At 40.8% G+C, this 16,973-nt stretch overlaps 1 protein-coding gene across 1 annotated transcript in view; it reads right to left on the bottom strand.

The window, feature by feature from the left end:
- Positions 1 to 3,390: 3,390 nt before the first annotated feature.
- LOC117534068 (rab GTPase-activating protein 1) overlaps positions 3,391 to 16,973 on the bottom strand; it is a gene marked incomplete at its 5' end in the record, with an annotated part of 52,123 nt that continues 38,540 nt past the window's right edge. The window contains 6 exon segments of the mRNA XM_034198103.1: positions 3,391 to 6,454; positions 7,430 to 7,627; positions 10,091 to 10,162; positions 14,875 to 14,958; positions 15,708 to 15,812; positions 16,421 to 16,531. Coding sequence (XP_034053994.1) covers positions 6,332 to 6,454; positions 7,430 to 7,627; positions 10,091 to 10,162; positions 14,875 to 14,958; positions 15,708 to 15,812; positions 16,421 to 16,531 — 693 coding nt within the window. The 3' untranslated portion in view covers positions 3,391 to 6,331.

The raw sequence follows: 16,973 nt of genomic DNA on the forward strand, positions 1-16,973 counted from the left end.
CTTTTGAAACAGGGTTGAAACCGAAAGGGTTTATGGGATGCTACAATGCATGATCTTTTTGGGATTTCAAGTCGAACACTTCAGAGACATATATGTATATATCTGAGAAGTAAAATATATTGTTGCAAAATAGTATAATAGGGGACCTTTAAGTTATCTGGGAACTTAAACTGAGTGACTGTAGTCAATTGTGGGAATGAATACATCAACAATTACTTTACACTACAGGACGACATGATACAAACGACAGACACCTGAGGATGGCCATTTAAAAAAACAAGTAGAAATCAGAATAATTAACAATATATGACACTTACTTATATCTAAATACCCAACAATTCAAATTTGAGCTGCAGTGAAAGGAAGCTGACTTTCCTCAACACATAAAGTCTGCACTCGTTTTGTATGACATGTTGGATTTGTTGTATTCTAGTTCCTCTTCATACAGTACTTCCCACATAGTGCTACATTCTGAAAGCTAATAGTGATATACTTGTGTCGTTATGTCAAACTATAATCACAGAGGCAAGGTTATGAGAGATAATTGGCAACTTTGTCTATGAAGGGTTTCAGCACATGAGCTGTCAATCATCTGCAGAGCGACTCTGCTGACGGCTGAGTCCGAGGATCCAGTGACATCTCCAGCAGTGGACACCCCCGGCAACCAGACACAGCTGCCAATCACACGGCAAACCAATGAATATCTGTGTGTGTTTTCAATAAAAATAACAACAAATGGGGAACAAATTGTGATTTTGTCTGAGAGAAAGCAAACAAGACAGATTGGAAGAGGATTTACCTCTTCTGCTGATGACAGCCATCTTGAAAAATTAAACCCTGTTTTAAAAATTATTAAAGGTTGTGTGCATCTCCCTTTTTTACTACAACATTTAACATTTTATAGTATTATCTTTTGAAAGTGACCATCTGAATGTAATGCTATGTTTACATACCTACAACCAATTAGATGAACATGCTTTTGATAACAATAGATAGCTTGCAGTGCTTTGCATTTTATGAGAAAATAACATAGAAGGTTTAAAAGAAACATCTCTTGTACCCCTTCTTGCTTTCTCATAACATTCCCAGTAATCTCATAGTTATGTACAAACTAATCTCCGAGAACCACTAAGAAACATTATACCGGAGGCATCTGTATGCTGGGTCCTGGTTCAGAGGCTACACTGCAGGGCAATACATTACCCAGGATTGCTGACAAGTTCACAGCAACTCGTTTTGTATTTCAGCCGGTAACAGGAAACTGTGATGCCCACAAATCAGTTTGATTTGACAGCCTTCCCTCTCCACATCAGCTGTCTAGAGATAACAACAACGCTGGTAAAGATTTACCAACACCTATTCCCAAAGTCAACTGTTATCATACTATACTGTGTTGTTTTTCAAATATTTTGAACATACTGCACTATGACCTTTTCCATCATTAACTAGGTTGTTGTTTCTGAAGTTTTATATGTTTTTTATGCTTATTTCCAACATACTATACTATGTAATTTTTTCTAAATATTGACACACTATATATATTGTTTTTTTTGTGACATTTTAGACAAGCTATACTAGATGATTTTTGGGGAAACACATAACACCTGTTCCAAAACCGAGTTGAACCCGGGTCGCCTGGGTTCAAACCAGGAGTCCTAACCGCTATACCATATGGGAAAAACATTCCCTATCTACTAAGGATTATTTACTTTTATTGATGGACAATATTATATTATACTTTGTTGTATGATTCCCAACTCTTTACTGTGTAATTTTTCTGAAATTCTCAACATACTCTGCTATAGGCCTATCATTTTTTCTGACATTTTTAACATACTATTCCATGTAGTTTTTTTGCATATTTTTGACAACCTTTACTTTAAAGTATCATCTTACGATACTATACTGAAAGCTGCGGCCCAAAACCCCTGGTCCTAATTGTCCATAGTTGTTTTACAATGCAGCATTTATTTGGAGTCACTGCATTGCATGACATGGAAGCTACTGAAAAAAATCCAGACTTTTCCATAAAGAAAATTAGACATTTCACAACAATATTTATGTGAAATAGAAAAGCACAAAAAAGTAATTACATGTCTAGTGTGAAAATACTATGCTGCACTTATTTTGAGTAACTGCATGCATGACATGGAAGCTACTGAATTTGTTTAGACTTTGCAAAGCATGACAAATTCAGTGTGTGATTCTGCAGTCATGTGATCAGGTGACAGGGAGTTCAGGAGGTTGTTGGGTGTCTCTCGGGTCCATATCACCCCTCCAACATACGCTCACGTACATAAATACACAGAGTTTCATCCCCGAGTCACAAATCATCGACAAGTGAGCTGCACAGCAACTGAAGACGCCTGTCCCATCAGCATTCCACATCGCTGCTCTTATTTATAGCTATGTAACGCAGGAGAGTACGAGGAGGGGGGAAGGGTGATTGCATAATTCTGATGCTTGTTACCTCCATCTGCCACAGGTACTGGGTTTCCAAATCAACATGCCTACTGTTTTGCGATCTGCGGCCTCAGAGCCAAGTAGCCTATAACTAAAGGTGATAATTGTATGGGCCTGCATGAGTTATAAACACTCCAAATGATACAATCAGGGCGCATTATACACTAAGGCCAAAGCAGAATATAGCTCAGCCCTGCCGCAGATAGCATTGCAGGATATGTTACGAGGGAAACGATGAGAAATAGAACTGGAACCAAAGTAAATGCTAAAAGGAGATTTCCATCCAGCTCAAGGGAAACGGTTTTAGCTGAAAGATAGACTGTTTTAACAGTTAGCTGGAAGAAAACGGGTTTATTTTCGTGTTCAAAACTCCCTCAGATGTCCAGGAAGTGTTCCCAAGAGGTGAGTTGAAGGAGTGTCATTATAACAGCCTGGGCCTCCTCTCCTCTGTTTCTACATTTCAGCAGCAATGTGACATGTTTGGCTTTATAGATTGTATAGAAGCTGGCGATATGGGAAACAATTAAAGATTTCTGATTGAGATTGGCGAGAAGCCTCAAAATAAACATTCAGTGCTCTTGAGAAAAGGGATGGAGGAAAAGTTATAGCATGTCTGTGAGATAATAAAACATTACCCAAAGAGAAAAATGTACATTTGTTTGTTTTTAATTCTCACCGTGGTATTGAGATTTACCGTAACTTTTATATCGTTTTAATGGCACTCTATGATCTGTTTTTATGACATTATATAACATGGCATTTCTGGTTACCTTTTTATTTTAATCTCTAATATTACTCCAGTACTAAACTATGATATAGTCAAATAAAGTTCGATAACTGATTGTCTTCGGCCGATATTGAGCAGTCGTCGACTCGTCGGGTAGATTTGTATTTTATTTAAGAATAAAAAAACGAAACAGGCAGGACTTTTTTGTGTCGATATCTTTATATTGAAATTCATGAAGTAGGCCTATACAATGCATCCTACACTATTACAATGTCCACACGTTGATAATGTTTTTGTCGTATGATAAAGCTACGTTTTGGCATTTAATTAACCAAACAGCACTTTGACTGAGAAGCTCAGAGCAAAAATAAAAACAGAAAACATTGTTGTGAATTAAACGGTAGCACGGCAGCAGGTTGGTAGATACAAGTAGGCAACATTAGTTATCTTTACAGAGTAGAAAATCATGAACAAAAACTCAATATTAATTTTTAAATGTTTGTTATATACAACCCAGTGTCTTTAGAGGAACAACTTCATCTTGGTCCTTCCTCTGACATCACCAGCAGATTTCAGCCAATCAGATTCCACCTTCAAGTTCAATACAAAAAAACCCAGTAACTGTTCAGTTTAGGCTGGAAACAGAAATACAGTTTTCACTGTTTGTTTTTATTCTCCAGTCTCATTTGATCAGTGAATAGAAAATGAGAAATGGTTGCCCCCCTTTCTATTAAGATAAATATGAAAACACACACGCATGCACTTTTGAAACCCCCCATCGCGAGCATGTCAGCTTGACCTCTGCTTTGACCTCTGATCCCTGCGACTGATGGTGCATCTTCTGTGATACCGATCCAAGCTAGAGGTGCAGAGTTTCACTTCTACAGTTGTATGTGTTCATTTTCTGCTTCTACAATCACATCCACTTTGATAGTTCTACATCTGCTATGGCCCCCTGAACACGATGAATTCTTTGAGGCAAGAATTCATCGAGGAGCTCATAAATGTTTCAAGGGACTTCGCTCCACGCAGGTTCCATCGATCTATTCCTGCTGATTTTTGGAGGCTGCGAGATGCTTGATCCCTTGTTCCACCTCCTCCCAAATGTGTTCTCAATGAGTGCAGGAAGCCGGAAAAAACACAGATTTCTGTCATGTCGCTGGATTTATCTTGAGATGATGGTCGGTAGCTTTTCTACACAGTGGCAGTGACACTATGGGGTCTAATTTTAAGTCAAGAAAAATCATAACAGTTCAACTTTGACTCAACACAGGAAACAAGCTTTTAATGACTTTCTTTGCTTTCTACCATCAGCATGGGACAAAAGAAACTAGCATTTGTTGCATCATTTTTCAACCATTAATTATGCTTACACTGCATCTGTCATATGGCCCTCCTGTTAAAGTGTTGCTGATCTTCACACTATAATAGTCATTACATCTTTTCGATCCAACATCATACTATTCTTTGCTAGAAAGTGACCAAACAATTAGAAATTGTCCTCATGTTGGACAGAAATAGAAGCAGGTGTCCCACATAAATCAGCCACTGTGTGTTTGTTCTGTATCTGCCAATATATAAAACCAACAGTGTAGTTCAGTGTGTAGTGGTGAACGAGAACCCAAATATCCGACTGAAGTGTGAAAAACAAAACCGTCCTGCTCGATGGAGTACCACACATGACCCTGCCTGTCTAGTTCAGAGGTCGAAGGTCACAGAGCAGCTGGGCCTGACAGCAGGTGGTTGAAGGTGTGTTCAAGTGCAGCAGGAATCACAACGTCCTGTGCGTGGCCTTTCTATTTTGACTTCCACAAAGTGATGTTTAGGGTTTGAAAAAGCATTGCACCACTTTAACAGTGTTGTAACATAAATACACAAAGTGTATACTACATGAGAAGGTTTGCACGGTTTGGAGCTTCTTTTCGTTTCTTTGTGCTGGGACATCCAAACCAAACAAACCTCAAGCATGTTAAATGTCAGATATTTGATGTGAGGAAAATTGACTGTAATTTATATATTCACACACATCCACTAGTTTCAATGTTATCGACCTTCTGATCAAGGCTTTGTCAGCAAACTTTTCTTCAGCATCATTCATATGCACATTTAAACAATAAAGGAAACTAGACAACCAGGGAAACACTCTTTCCCCTTACACACACACACACACACACACACACACACACACACACACACACACACACACACACACACACACACACACACACACACACACACACACACACACACACACACACACACACACACACACACACACACACACACACACACACACACACACACACACACACACACACACACACACACACACACACACACACACACACACACACACACACACACACACACACACATAACCGTAGTGCTTTTTTCTTTCCCTTTCCACACATTGTCTCCCTCGTATACACATTTTAACGTTACTTCAGTCTATTATTTATGCATTCAAACACATATTTTCAGTCTCACATACACCCCATAGTCAACACAAAACATGCATGCTTACACATACACACATATGCTCATTACATAAGCACATTCATGTACATACATAGAAAACAAAAAGGTGTTTTTCAACGTAAATTAGAAAAAAGCTCAGTTTTGAAAAGGCGTCTATTAGCTCTCGTACCTAAAAGGAACATTTGACAGGGCCTGGTTGTGCCAGTAGTTTAGAGGGGAGCCCGCAGAAGAGTGAGGAAGGACGGAGTGTTTTCTTCTCTATCCCGTCAGGACAGTAACTCTTCAGGTGTCCTGCCTTTCTTCTGCGGGTCGTTATCATCAGCAGTACAAAGACAGAAATAAATGAAGCATCTCCTCTTTTTTTTAACGCTTTTTTTCTGTGACCGGTGGAAGCACATGGTGTCTCTGGGGAACGTTTCTGCCCCTTCTCAGCAGCACATTTGGCTGTAGTCATTTGGGGTGGAGGGGGGAATAATGGAGGGGATTATGCATGACGACATTCTTAATAAGAGGAATAAGAAACACAGTCCGTAGTAATGGACGTCCTCAGATTTAACGGTCAATGTTCAAGTTAAAGTCGGTGGGTTAAGTTATGTGCCCGCAGGTTTCAGTGTGGGGAGCTCCACACATGGTCTGGGTAAAACTGGGGAGGGGGTTATCAGGTTAGGTGGTCTCCTTGCCCTGGTTCCCCGTGACGGTCTTGATGGAGCTGAGCGTTCGGTTGAACCAGGTCTTCTTGGCGGCCTGCACCTCGTTCAGGGCCAGACCCAGGTGGTGCTCCAGGTCCTGGTGGAAGACAAGATCAATCAGCAGGCGTCCAAAACAGTCAGTAAAAAACAAAGTAAGCAGATTTTGGTTCACCTTTCAAAGCCCCTGTGTACTTTTTAAAGTATCTTTTTACCACTTTGCCTTTCTTCAATCAGCAACTCCCCCCCCCCCCCAACTCCCTCCTCACTTTAAAAGACACCATTAATCATATGAAATCCTCATCTTTCTCTTTTTGACATCCTTCCTGATGAGCTCATAACAGAGCTTCTGCTGTTGGTCAAAAACCTTCATGATGAATAGTTCACTCTACTCCTGCAATGCTTAAACTCACCACACACTCACTTTCACATTGACTTCTACTGCAACTGTGTTTACATATATTTCTGAAATAGTCCAAAGCTCTCTAATTTAATTAGACTGCCCTTTCTAATTCAGTGAGACGTTAATGCTGCTTCGGATTGATTACAAATGGAATTACGCCTCCAATTTCTTTAACTGTATCTCGTCAATAGCCTACTTCCTGCTGGGATCTCATCCTAGTTTAATACAGTCATGAGAGTAGAATATGAGCTCCCGGTGACACATTGTTTAACATAAAAGCAGGTAGTGTAGATATTAACAAAAGGATGGAAACCAAACATCCTCACATAAAGGACTAACTGGACATCATTTAGAGCCAGCAGTATGGTCTCCATGAAATGTAGTTGGATATGTTCTCTAAGGTTGTCACAGTAGTGTTGTGTCACTGTAACAGTTCATCTGTTTGTGTAGTTGCTTCTATATAATCTAGAATAGTTTCAATGGTAGCTAGTATTATTCAAGTTATATTGCAACTAAATAAATGTGGCATGACTTGCATGGTCCTCGATCATCAGGGGGGTGAAACATTGTGAAAAGGAAATCCTTGTATTTATATGCATTTGTTCCCCGAGTCACATATAGTTATCTCAAACTCTTTGTGTATTGATTTTGGCCGGGCCTGTGTTAGTGTACCTGGAGTTTGCACTCGGCCTCCACCAGCTGCAGCTTGGTCTGGGCCAGCTCCAGCTCCATCTCCCTCAGCTGGATCTTCAGACCCTCCTTCTCCTCATCTTGCTCCCCGGACCCCCCCGCAGACGCTGTGTTCACAGTCCGCACACGGCCTTCTTTGTTGAAAAGACTACTACACTTCTCACAGCCTTCCACTTTGAACTAGAGAGGGATACAATGAAGAGAGCAAATGTTAGAAACAACAAACCCCCCCCCCCCCCCCCCAAAAAAAGAACTGAGGGGTAATAGAACAATGATGGAAAGATAATTTTTTATGACATATTATTTTGTGATTTCTTTATGGCTTACTATAATTTGACCTATTATCATAATAAATTACACAGTAAACTATCACACATTTTTTATAACACAATGTATCACATAAATGTTTTTGTAACAGACCTTACCATATAATACCGTTTTTCTATATGGCCATTTTTGTGGACATACTCTACTGAATTTCTTTTAATGCAGTTTTTACTAAATTACTTGCATTTTCATGACATACTATACTATGCCATGTGTCTTTTTATTTCATTATAGTGTACAGTAATCGATGCCATTTCATTTATATTGTAATATCACAGTACCACAGTACACTCACTACACTCCCCCCTCCCTCCCTCCCTCCCTCCCTCCATCCGCATTTTTTTTTAATGGATTTTAAGCGATTTTTTAAATGGCATTATACATATCAATTTTAATGACATTATTACGTGTGTCTTAAATGAATGAAATGATCTGCAGGGATATATTCTGTGAGGTGGCTGTCTATCTGTGTGCAGTAGAGATTTTACAGTTTGAGAAGAGAGAGGGCTCTGCTTAGTTATTGAAGCATGGCAGCTCATTAGTGTGGCAGCGGTACAGACCAACTACACTTCCCCTCTTCTGTCAGGGCTGCCCTCCTGCTGCCCTTTTCTCAGAGAGATCTTTCTGGGTGCCCTTGTACACTTCACGGTGATCCATTACTGGGCAGAGGGCATTTGTGCAAGCAGTAACAGGAAATCACTGCCTGTGCTGCTAGACAACACCCCATTAAAGTCCTTTCTTTCTTCATTATTTCATGTTAACTCGTTTAAGTATCACTGTGTGAGTGGGACAGTATAACTAAGCTGTACTCAAAGTCCTTCAAGGTGTCAAAATAGTCTCAGACTTATCGAGAATAATATTACTGCGGCACAGACAAGTGATGAGTTTTTGTCTTCCTGCTTCTCTTTCTCATTTTAAGTTTGGCTCATGGCTGCCACGCGTCTGGCAGCGCAGGTTGAGTCTTCTTTAATAGCTTTTACTCCTTCGTGAGCACTGTAGATAGATTAGCACTTTACTTTGCAATAACAGGGAGTATAGTCTACAGCGCGCTGATTCAGGGTCAATGTTTTGTTCCTTAGCAACATCAGTGACTATGCTGGTTGAGATATTCCCCCCGAATTAATAATTCATAACACTAATACATTTAATTTGGATTAAACTGTCATGCGAGTTTAAAGCTGAATGGTAATTATACTTAACGCTTCCAGGCTCGTCACAGCACAAGTGGCTGCGAGCGTTAATGAAGCAGCAGAGAGCTCAAACTGTTTCTGTCTTCACTTTAAATAGAGTGATTGTGCCAGAAGTATGCCAGTGCATCATTTATTCAGTAACATTTTTAATTAACAATGTTGTAAGTTACGGTTATACATAATTCACTGCGCATCACCAGTCCCCTACTTCAGTTATAATTGCGATTGCTGACAGCTTTATGGCATTTGCTGCACCATTATTAGCAAATAATAAAAGAACAGAAAAGGACAAGCAAGATGATACACACTCTCTCACACACACACACACACACACACACACACACACACACACACACACACACACACACACACACACACACACACACACACACACCACACACACACACACACACACACACACACACACACACACACACACACACACCACACACACACACACACACACACACACACACACACACACACACACACACACACACACACACACACACACACACACACACACACACACACACACACACACACACACACACACACACACACACACACACACACACAAACTGCTACATTTCTACAGAAAATGTCCTTGGTTCAATAAACCTTTTGTGAGTCCTTGGCAGCCCTGACAGAACTCGGTGCCAAAATGGCCTCTCTCCCAGCTACAGTCTAAACAAGCATTTCACCCGCCAAGTGCTGGAAGTGAGATGCTTGGCCCCGGCTCCTCGGCCGAACAACCCCTTCTCCCCCAAAAGCTTTGATTTCACTGCCAGGCAAGACAATCAGATGACAACATAGTTCCCCACCTTCCTGAAAACTCAGTTGTACCTGGAGGTAGCAGCTCAATCATCTCTACAATGATTGTCAAGAAAGTCTGATACATCTGGATTCCCCCCCTATACACTTTATCTCATTTACTTCTCACTTAGTAACTGTAAAAGTGGTATTCATTCATACATTTGTCTGTATCAACGCAGCTCTGTTATTACGCTCCACTTATAGTCCAGGCTGTTACTCATCCTCCTGTGTTTGAGTGCACACAGCAGTGTTTCGAGGTGTGTGTGTGTGTGTGTGTGTGTGTGTGTGTGTGTGTGTGTGTAAAATTCACCCTGATTTTCTCCAGCTCCCCTCGGTTGGCCGTCTGTTGTTTCTCCAGTCGTTCACTCAGCTGGGTGCAGATCTATATGAAACAGACACATTGTTCAGCCTGCCATCAACATGATCAACATTTCAGCTGAAGCCCTTTGAATTTCTACTGAGCCGTTCAACATGACACTCGATCGGTGAAACAGCACTGTAAGGCTTTTGTATCTTGTGCTGTGTTAAATAAACACAAAAACATCATAAAAATACAGAAGATTGTTCACACTTTCAGAGCCTTGACGGTTATCTAATCACTACATATATAAACAAAAAATTTCATGAATAGTTATGGATTAGAACTTTAGTTCTTCTAAGGTTCGAGGACAAAAGAAAATGTCATAATCATTTCTATGACTTAAATATATTAAAAAAAATTAATCCCCCTTGCTTTTCAATCCACCCAAAAATATATTTTCTGAAGCTAGAATAGAATAAGAAAAGGAACTGAATGCGAACCGCTTTAAACCCACATGTAAACGGTGAAGTGTATCGTTCCCGTGATATCTGACCTCTCTTGACCGTGCCGTGCCGTAACCTTGTTACTCTCGTTTGTGTATCTTAGTCTGTAAGGCAGAGACTTCATCCTCTTACTCTTAATTCCATTAGTGTGTCGTAAGGTCCCGTGTTTCCAGCAAAGCTCACCAGATACACACACACACACCACACACACACACACACCACACACACACACCACCACACACACACACACACACACACACAACACACACAACACACACACACACCACACACACACACACACACACACACACACACACACACAACACACACACACCACACACACACACCACACACAACACACACACACACACACACACCACACACCACACACACACACACACACACACAAAGTATGCATGCACATCCTTAGTTAAACCCTTTCTCTCCTCCTCCTATACCTATAACCCACAGCTATACACACACACACACACACACACCCACACACACACACACACACCACACACACACACACCACACACACACACACACCACACACACACACACACACACACACACACACACACCACACACACACACACACACCTACACACACAACACACACACACACACACCACACACACACACACAACACACACACACACACACCACACCACACTACACACACAACACCACACACACACACACACACACACACACACAACAACACACACACACACACACACACACACACACACTCTAGCTTGCCGACAAACAGGAAGATCGATGTGACATGAGTCACCCTAACGGGAACATGGGGTCATCCCACCTCTCCTCTGACAGACGATCTATCTCTCTATCTGCTCCTGCTCCTCTCTGCATATCTCTCTGCTTCCCTGTGGCACATACTGTATAACCCTCTCTTCTTCATCCTCCGCCTTTAGGATCAATCTATACATCTCTGTGTGTGACTTCAGCCCAGCAGATATCCATCTCCCTCCTCCTACATGTCTTTTTTATCTTTTCCTGCTGTCAGCCTCTGCTTCATTTGCCCTCAACTAGCGTTACGGAGCCCATTTCTCTACCTTCCCTTCATCGCTGCTGATCACCTCCTCCTCTTGATCTCACAGCTCTTTCTCTGCCCGCTTCCTTTCTTTTAACTAGTGCTACTCCAAGGCAGGCGGCACATCTTTTTATTTTTAAGATTTTACTTGAGCCGTGGGCATTCTGTCTTCAATCAGTTTTCTACTGTACATGGAAAGTTAGGCATTTTCCTGTCTTTAGATATTTTTCTAGTTTGTAGAAGGGATGATGTTTCAGGGTTATGAATGTGAGATCAGATACATGTCAGTCCACACTGCTGAACAATCCACAAGCAAGCTGTCAATTCATAATTTGCTTATTTAAATGTAGGTTGTTTTCTTCATATAAAGCGGGCTCAGTACCCCTGGGCTAATTTAATGTTTTTCCACAAACAATTTCACTCTTATTTATATGAAGTATTTCCACTCTGCTTCAGGTGTAAAATTACTAGCTCGGGTATTTCCTTTTTTTTTCAATAATGCATGCATTCCTATAATTAGCATATTCGGTGTACGCTATTTGAATTGCTTTATAACACTACATGAATTTGGCTTGGAACAAGAGGCGGACAATTAGTTTGCAATTCTCAATAAAACATAATCAGAATATGGCGGTGTGTCCATGGTCATAATCCTATTAAACTGTATGAAATCATATAAATATATCGCTAACAAGGCCTCAGAGACACCAGTTTTGGCTCGTGTCCCTGTCCCTGAGAGCATCTCCTCTCCAGCTCTTCAGCAGGGATTACAATACGCCACTCGACACCGTTTTTAGCTCCACCATCAACAGACGTTTTTCTGTCCTGGTGGGCTGGAGGGGCAATTAGCACACAAAGCTTTTTGGATGGGATCCCGCGAAAAGAAAGCTGCCATTCGCAGCCAGTGAAATAGGAAAACTCTATTTGAAGAATAATTTGAGTTATCTGGGTTGGAAAACAATGCCGGCTATTTTGGGACATTCCTCAACTTGTCAATCCCAGATGATTGAATGCTGCTGTCCTCCTCTGCTCTCTCCTCCACAGACTGTTGTTCATGTTCTCCCCCTCTCCATCTATCACCCCCATATTCCCAGTCACAAAAATAACTGTTTTTGACAAAGTGCCATTTTCACATTGGTGCTGCTCAGTTGCATGCTAGCAATCTGAAAGCTGCTTTGACCTATAATACACACACAAACACACAGATACACAATTATTAACGTTTTCAGATCTGCTGTCAAGTCCAACATGCTGCCAATATTTTTAGACTCAGGTGAAGTTAAGGTCTGTTTCTAAATTAGTCCTCAGGCTATTTCTGTCTTCCTCCACAGGATTGTTGCATAATGTCTGCGCTGATGGTTTTTGATCTGAGTGGATTTATATTTAAGCATTCGGTGACCGGATGAGATCTGAAAGGATGAAATCATCGTAATAGGAACTCGGAGAGACAGGAACTCAAAATATGCCGGCAGGCTAAGTCATCAGAGACTCTGGGTTCAGCTCAGGGACATTATGTTAATTTAGATGTTTCTCCTTCACAAAGTAGATACATGAAAGAATATGGATTGCTCTTGTACTGTTTTTAAATATTTATAGCAATGGTAATGGCTTGATCAGAGCTAAGATCTGAGAAGAAAAGTCAAATAAGGGTTGATACGTCGAGAAGAGGTGCTCAAACGCTGCTCGAACAACCAGATTCAGGATGAGGCACTTAACATGAACCAAAACAGACGAAACGACCTAATAATGAACTGTCAAATAAACTAAAATCCAAAGTAATGTAAATGTATATACAAATAATCTTATGGCGCCACTCACTTGGTGCCCCGTGAGATGTGAGTATGAGTTCTATTTTTATGATAAAAAAATCCTTGGCCTACTTAAAATAAGAAAGGATCAGCACATGAAATATCAGAATAAATATTGAACTATATTCACTGTTTCCTTTATGTTGTCTTTGTGATTTATATGATCTAAGGTGGCCATTACTTGCTGTGATGCACAGATCGCCAACAGCTGGCAGCTTTTTCAAGATTCTCTAAATTACTATTAAGTGTTTAGCCTTTTATCATACATACTTTAAAATGTCCCCAAATCTTTACATTTATAACATGTGGCCGACCAAACTCTACCTCAGACCTTGAGAATGATCTGTTTGTACCTCATCATAAATTACAAGCTACTACTGCTGTCTCACCTTGCACTTGCATCTTTAATTAGAGGAGCGCCACTGTTCTGTGCGTCTTCCAGATCAATGAACAGTTTTCTGCTCATCTACTTTCAATTTAAAAGCTCTGGATAAATTCAATCCAAGCCTCACGTGAGAATAAATGATCTTGCATACTAATTAGTGACTTTCTTGCTGCTGAAAAACAGCAGCAGCTGTACAGAAGTCATCCGCAAAGCCTTGTCCGCACCTATTTCTGTCTCCTAACACCAGCTCCCAGTAGGTTTAAGGATCGATTTAAATATGTTATTAATTATCTTTAAGGCTGTTAATGGCCCAACTCCTTGCTTTATTTCCGACCTTTTACGGTGAATGAACGGCCCCAGGACAAAAATGCTGGCTTTGTTTTTACTAAATTAACTGTCCTTTTTGGTTTTAATGAATTCTTTATTTCCGATATTATTTTATCTCGGTCCTTTTTAATACATTTATTTTACCTGTATTGCTAAGATGAAGTACTCTTATTGTATATTAGCTCTCGTTTCGATGCCTTAACAACAATGACATATGGTATTTAATCCTGGAGTACAAACTATATTTTATCGTAAAGGAATGAACTAAAAAAAGTTTCGAGATATAATAAAGATGTAACACGATCCATGTTGCATAATATATGTTTCTGTGTATATCTAGCTCTCTTTAATGTCATGAGTTTATTTGCTATGTATCATCTTCTCTTCTCAGTTTACATTTCTAACTTGAGTAACTCCTTTTAGGTACATACAGTAGACTAATATCATTATATTTGTTCACTGCATGGTGAGTTACTATGTTAATCTGAACTGTAAATCCCAGTGTTCAAAAACATTTCAAGGAAACTGGAGTGGGTGTGCCACTGTTCAGTTTCACTTCTCTAAAATGTATAAGTGTGAAACAGAAATATGAATCAAACAGAGAGGCTCATAGTACTGGATATGCTAACTGTAAGGAATCTACCCTGTTGCTAGACTTCTTAATTGAAGCATTCAAAGTGATTTCTGTACAGAATTAATAGAGTACAAACCTGCTTATATTCTCCAATGATGGAGCCGTTCTTCTTTATCTCCGATTCAGACTTATCGAGTTCTCGCCTGCACATCTCCTTCAGCTGTGGAAACAAACAAACAGGATCCTGTTAGGCGGTCGGAGGGCAGACAACAAGGACAGAGGCCGAGTCACGACCGTGTCAGTGCCGTGACATGTGAGGAAGACAGAGAAAGGTATAGGCAGACGTGCAGCTCGGGGCAAAGTCACAACCTCAACACACACCTCTGTGTAAGCAATAAATCATTCACTGCTACACCTACACACAAGACGACACACACATTCGGAGGACTGCATTGAACACACATGTTTGTCCTTCACCTCGGAGAGATTGAATTCAAGAAAATCAACAACAAACATCCTTTGACATTGAAGGTTTGGTATCGATAGTAGGAAAAACAGCCTGAAAGGGTTTAGAATATGGTTCTTTCAGCCAGGGTATAACATAGAAAACACAGGCAGAGAGGAAATAGCAACACATCTGTAATATCAGCCATTCCAGTATTTCAATAAATAAATAATAATAACGCGCAGACTCTTGGCTCTGTCCATAACAAATAGGCTGCTCAGTCATATCCTGTCACATCGATATTGCATACTTCTTCTCGTCTCGACCCCAGGACAGGAGAGTCAGGCCGTTTTCACAATAACTCTGTTCATACATTCACATGAGAATTTGTGTTGCAATATCGCTGACGCTTTCCTAGCATTCATAACCCTGTGTGCTCCCTTGAGATTCACAGAAAAACATATATTCAGCTAACGTCTAAAGGGTCGCGACAGAAAGACAAATGTGTGGTTGTTGGCTCTAACCTGGGCAGATTCCTCCTCCAGTCGCCTCTTCTCGTCCTCAGAGTCCACCAGTTTCTGTTTGGTCAGCAGCAACTCTTTATTCAGTGCGTCTGCCTTCTCCTCAGCCTGACACACACACACAACAAAAAAACCTAATGTTAAGAGGTCATTATTACATTACATTACATTACATTAACATTGCATTTAGCTGACGCTTTTTATCCAAAGCGACTTAACAATAAGTACATTCGACCAGGAAGACACAACCTTGAAGAAAACAGAATCATATAAGTACATCATTATAGATACACTTGCGATAAGTTCTTCTTAAGTTGCTACATGTGTGTCTTTTGCACAATTGTTGCCACATTAACACCATACTTGCTTCTTTGAAGGGACAACTCACACTTAAGATGAACATGTACAAACACACACACACAACACACACACACAGCACACCACACACACACACACACACACACACACACACACACACACACACACACACACACACACACACACACCACACACACACACACACACACACACACAAACACACACACACACACACACACACACACACACACACACACACACACCACACACACACACAACACCACACACACACACACACACAACACACACACACACACCACACACACCACACACACACACACACACACACACCACACACACACACACACACACACACACACACTTTGTCTTCAGCTTACGTTGTCGAGGTCTTTCCGCAGGGCTATCTTGCTGCTGACTAGTTCGTGCGCCAAGTCGTCATTCTCCTGCTCCAGACGCATGTTAGCCTCTTGCAGACGACGGTTCTCCCGCTGGACGGAGAGAGAGATTTAAAGACAGAAGGAGAAAAAACCGGAAGAGGGGAGGAGGGGAGAGATGTGTGTGAGGAGAAAAAGTGGACAGGAAAACAAAAGAGCATATGAACGGAAATAAGGAAGGGAACATGAAAGAGGAAGGAGAGTGGAGAGACGGGGAAAAAGAGTTACTCGTGAGAATTTGCAAATGAATGTTTAAGCAGCTCCTCCTGTCTGAATGCAGCAAAATAAAGACTGTGGGTGTAAAAGTGATCAGGTGAGAGCGTGATTACCCAGTACGAGTTGTATGTAATGTTTAAAAGAGCATAACCTGCTTGTACATCATTAACAGCGACAGAGAGATGGATTAAAAACATATTTTACAAGAGATGACAAGCATAAGATTTAACAGGATAAAGTCCACTTTATACAACAATCTGGAGTGTTCATACCTTCAATA

Source organism: Gymnodraco acuticeps, unplaced genomic scaffold (genome assembly GCF_902827175.1).
Source record: "Gymnodraco acuticeps unplaced genomic scaffold, fGymAcu1.1, whole genome shotgun sequence".
Lineage (NCBI taxonomy): Eukaryota > Metazoa > Chordata > Actinopteri > Perciformes > Bathydraconidae > Gymnodraco > Gymnodraco acuticeps.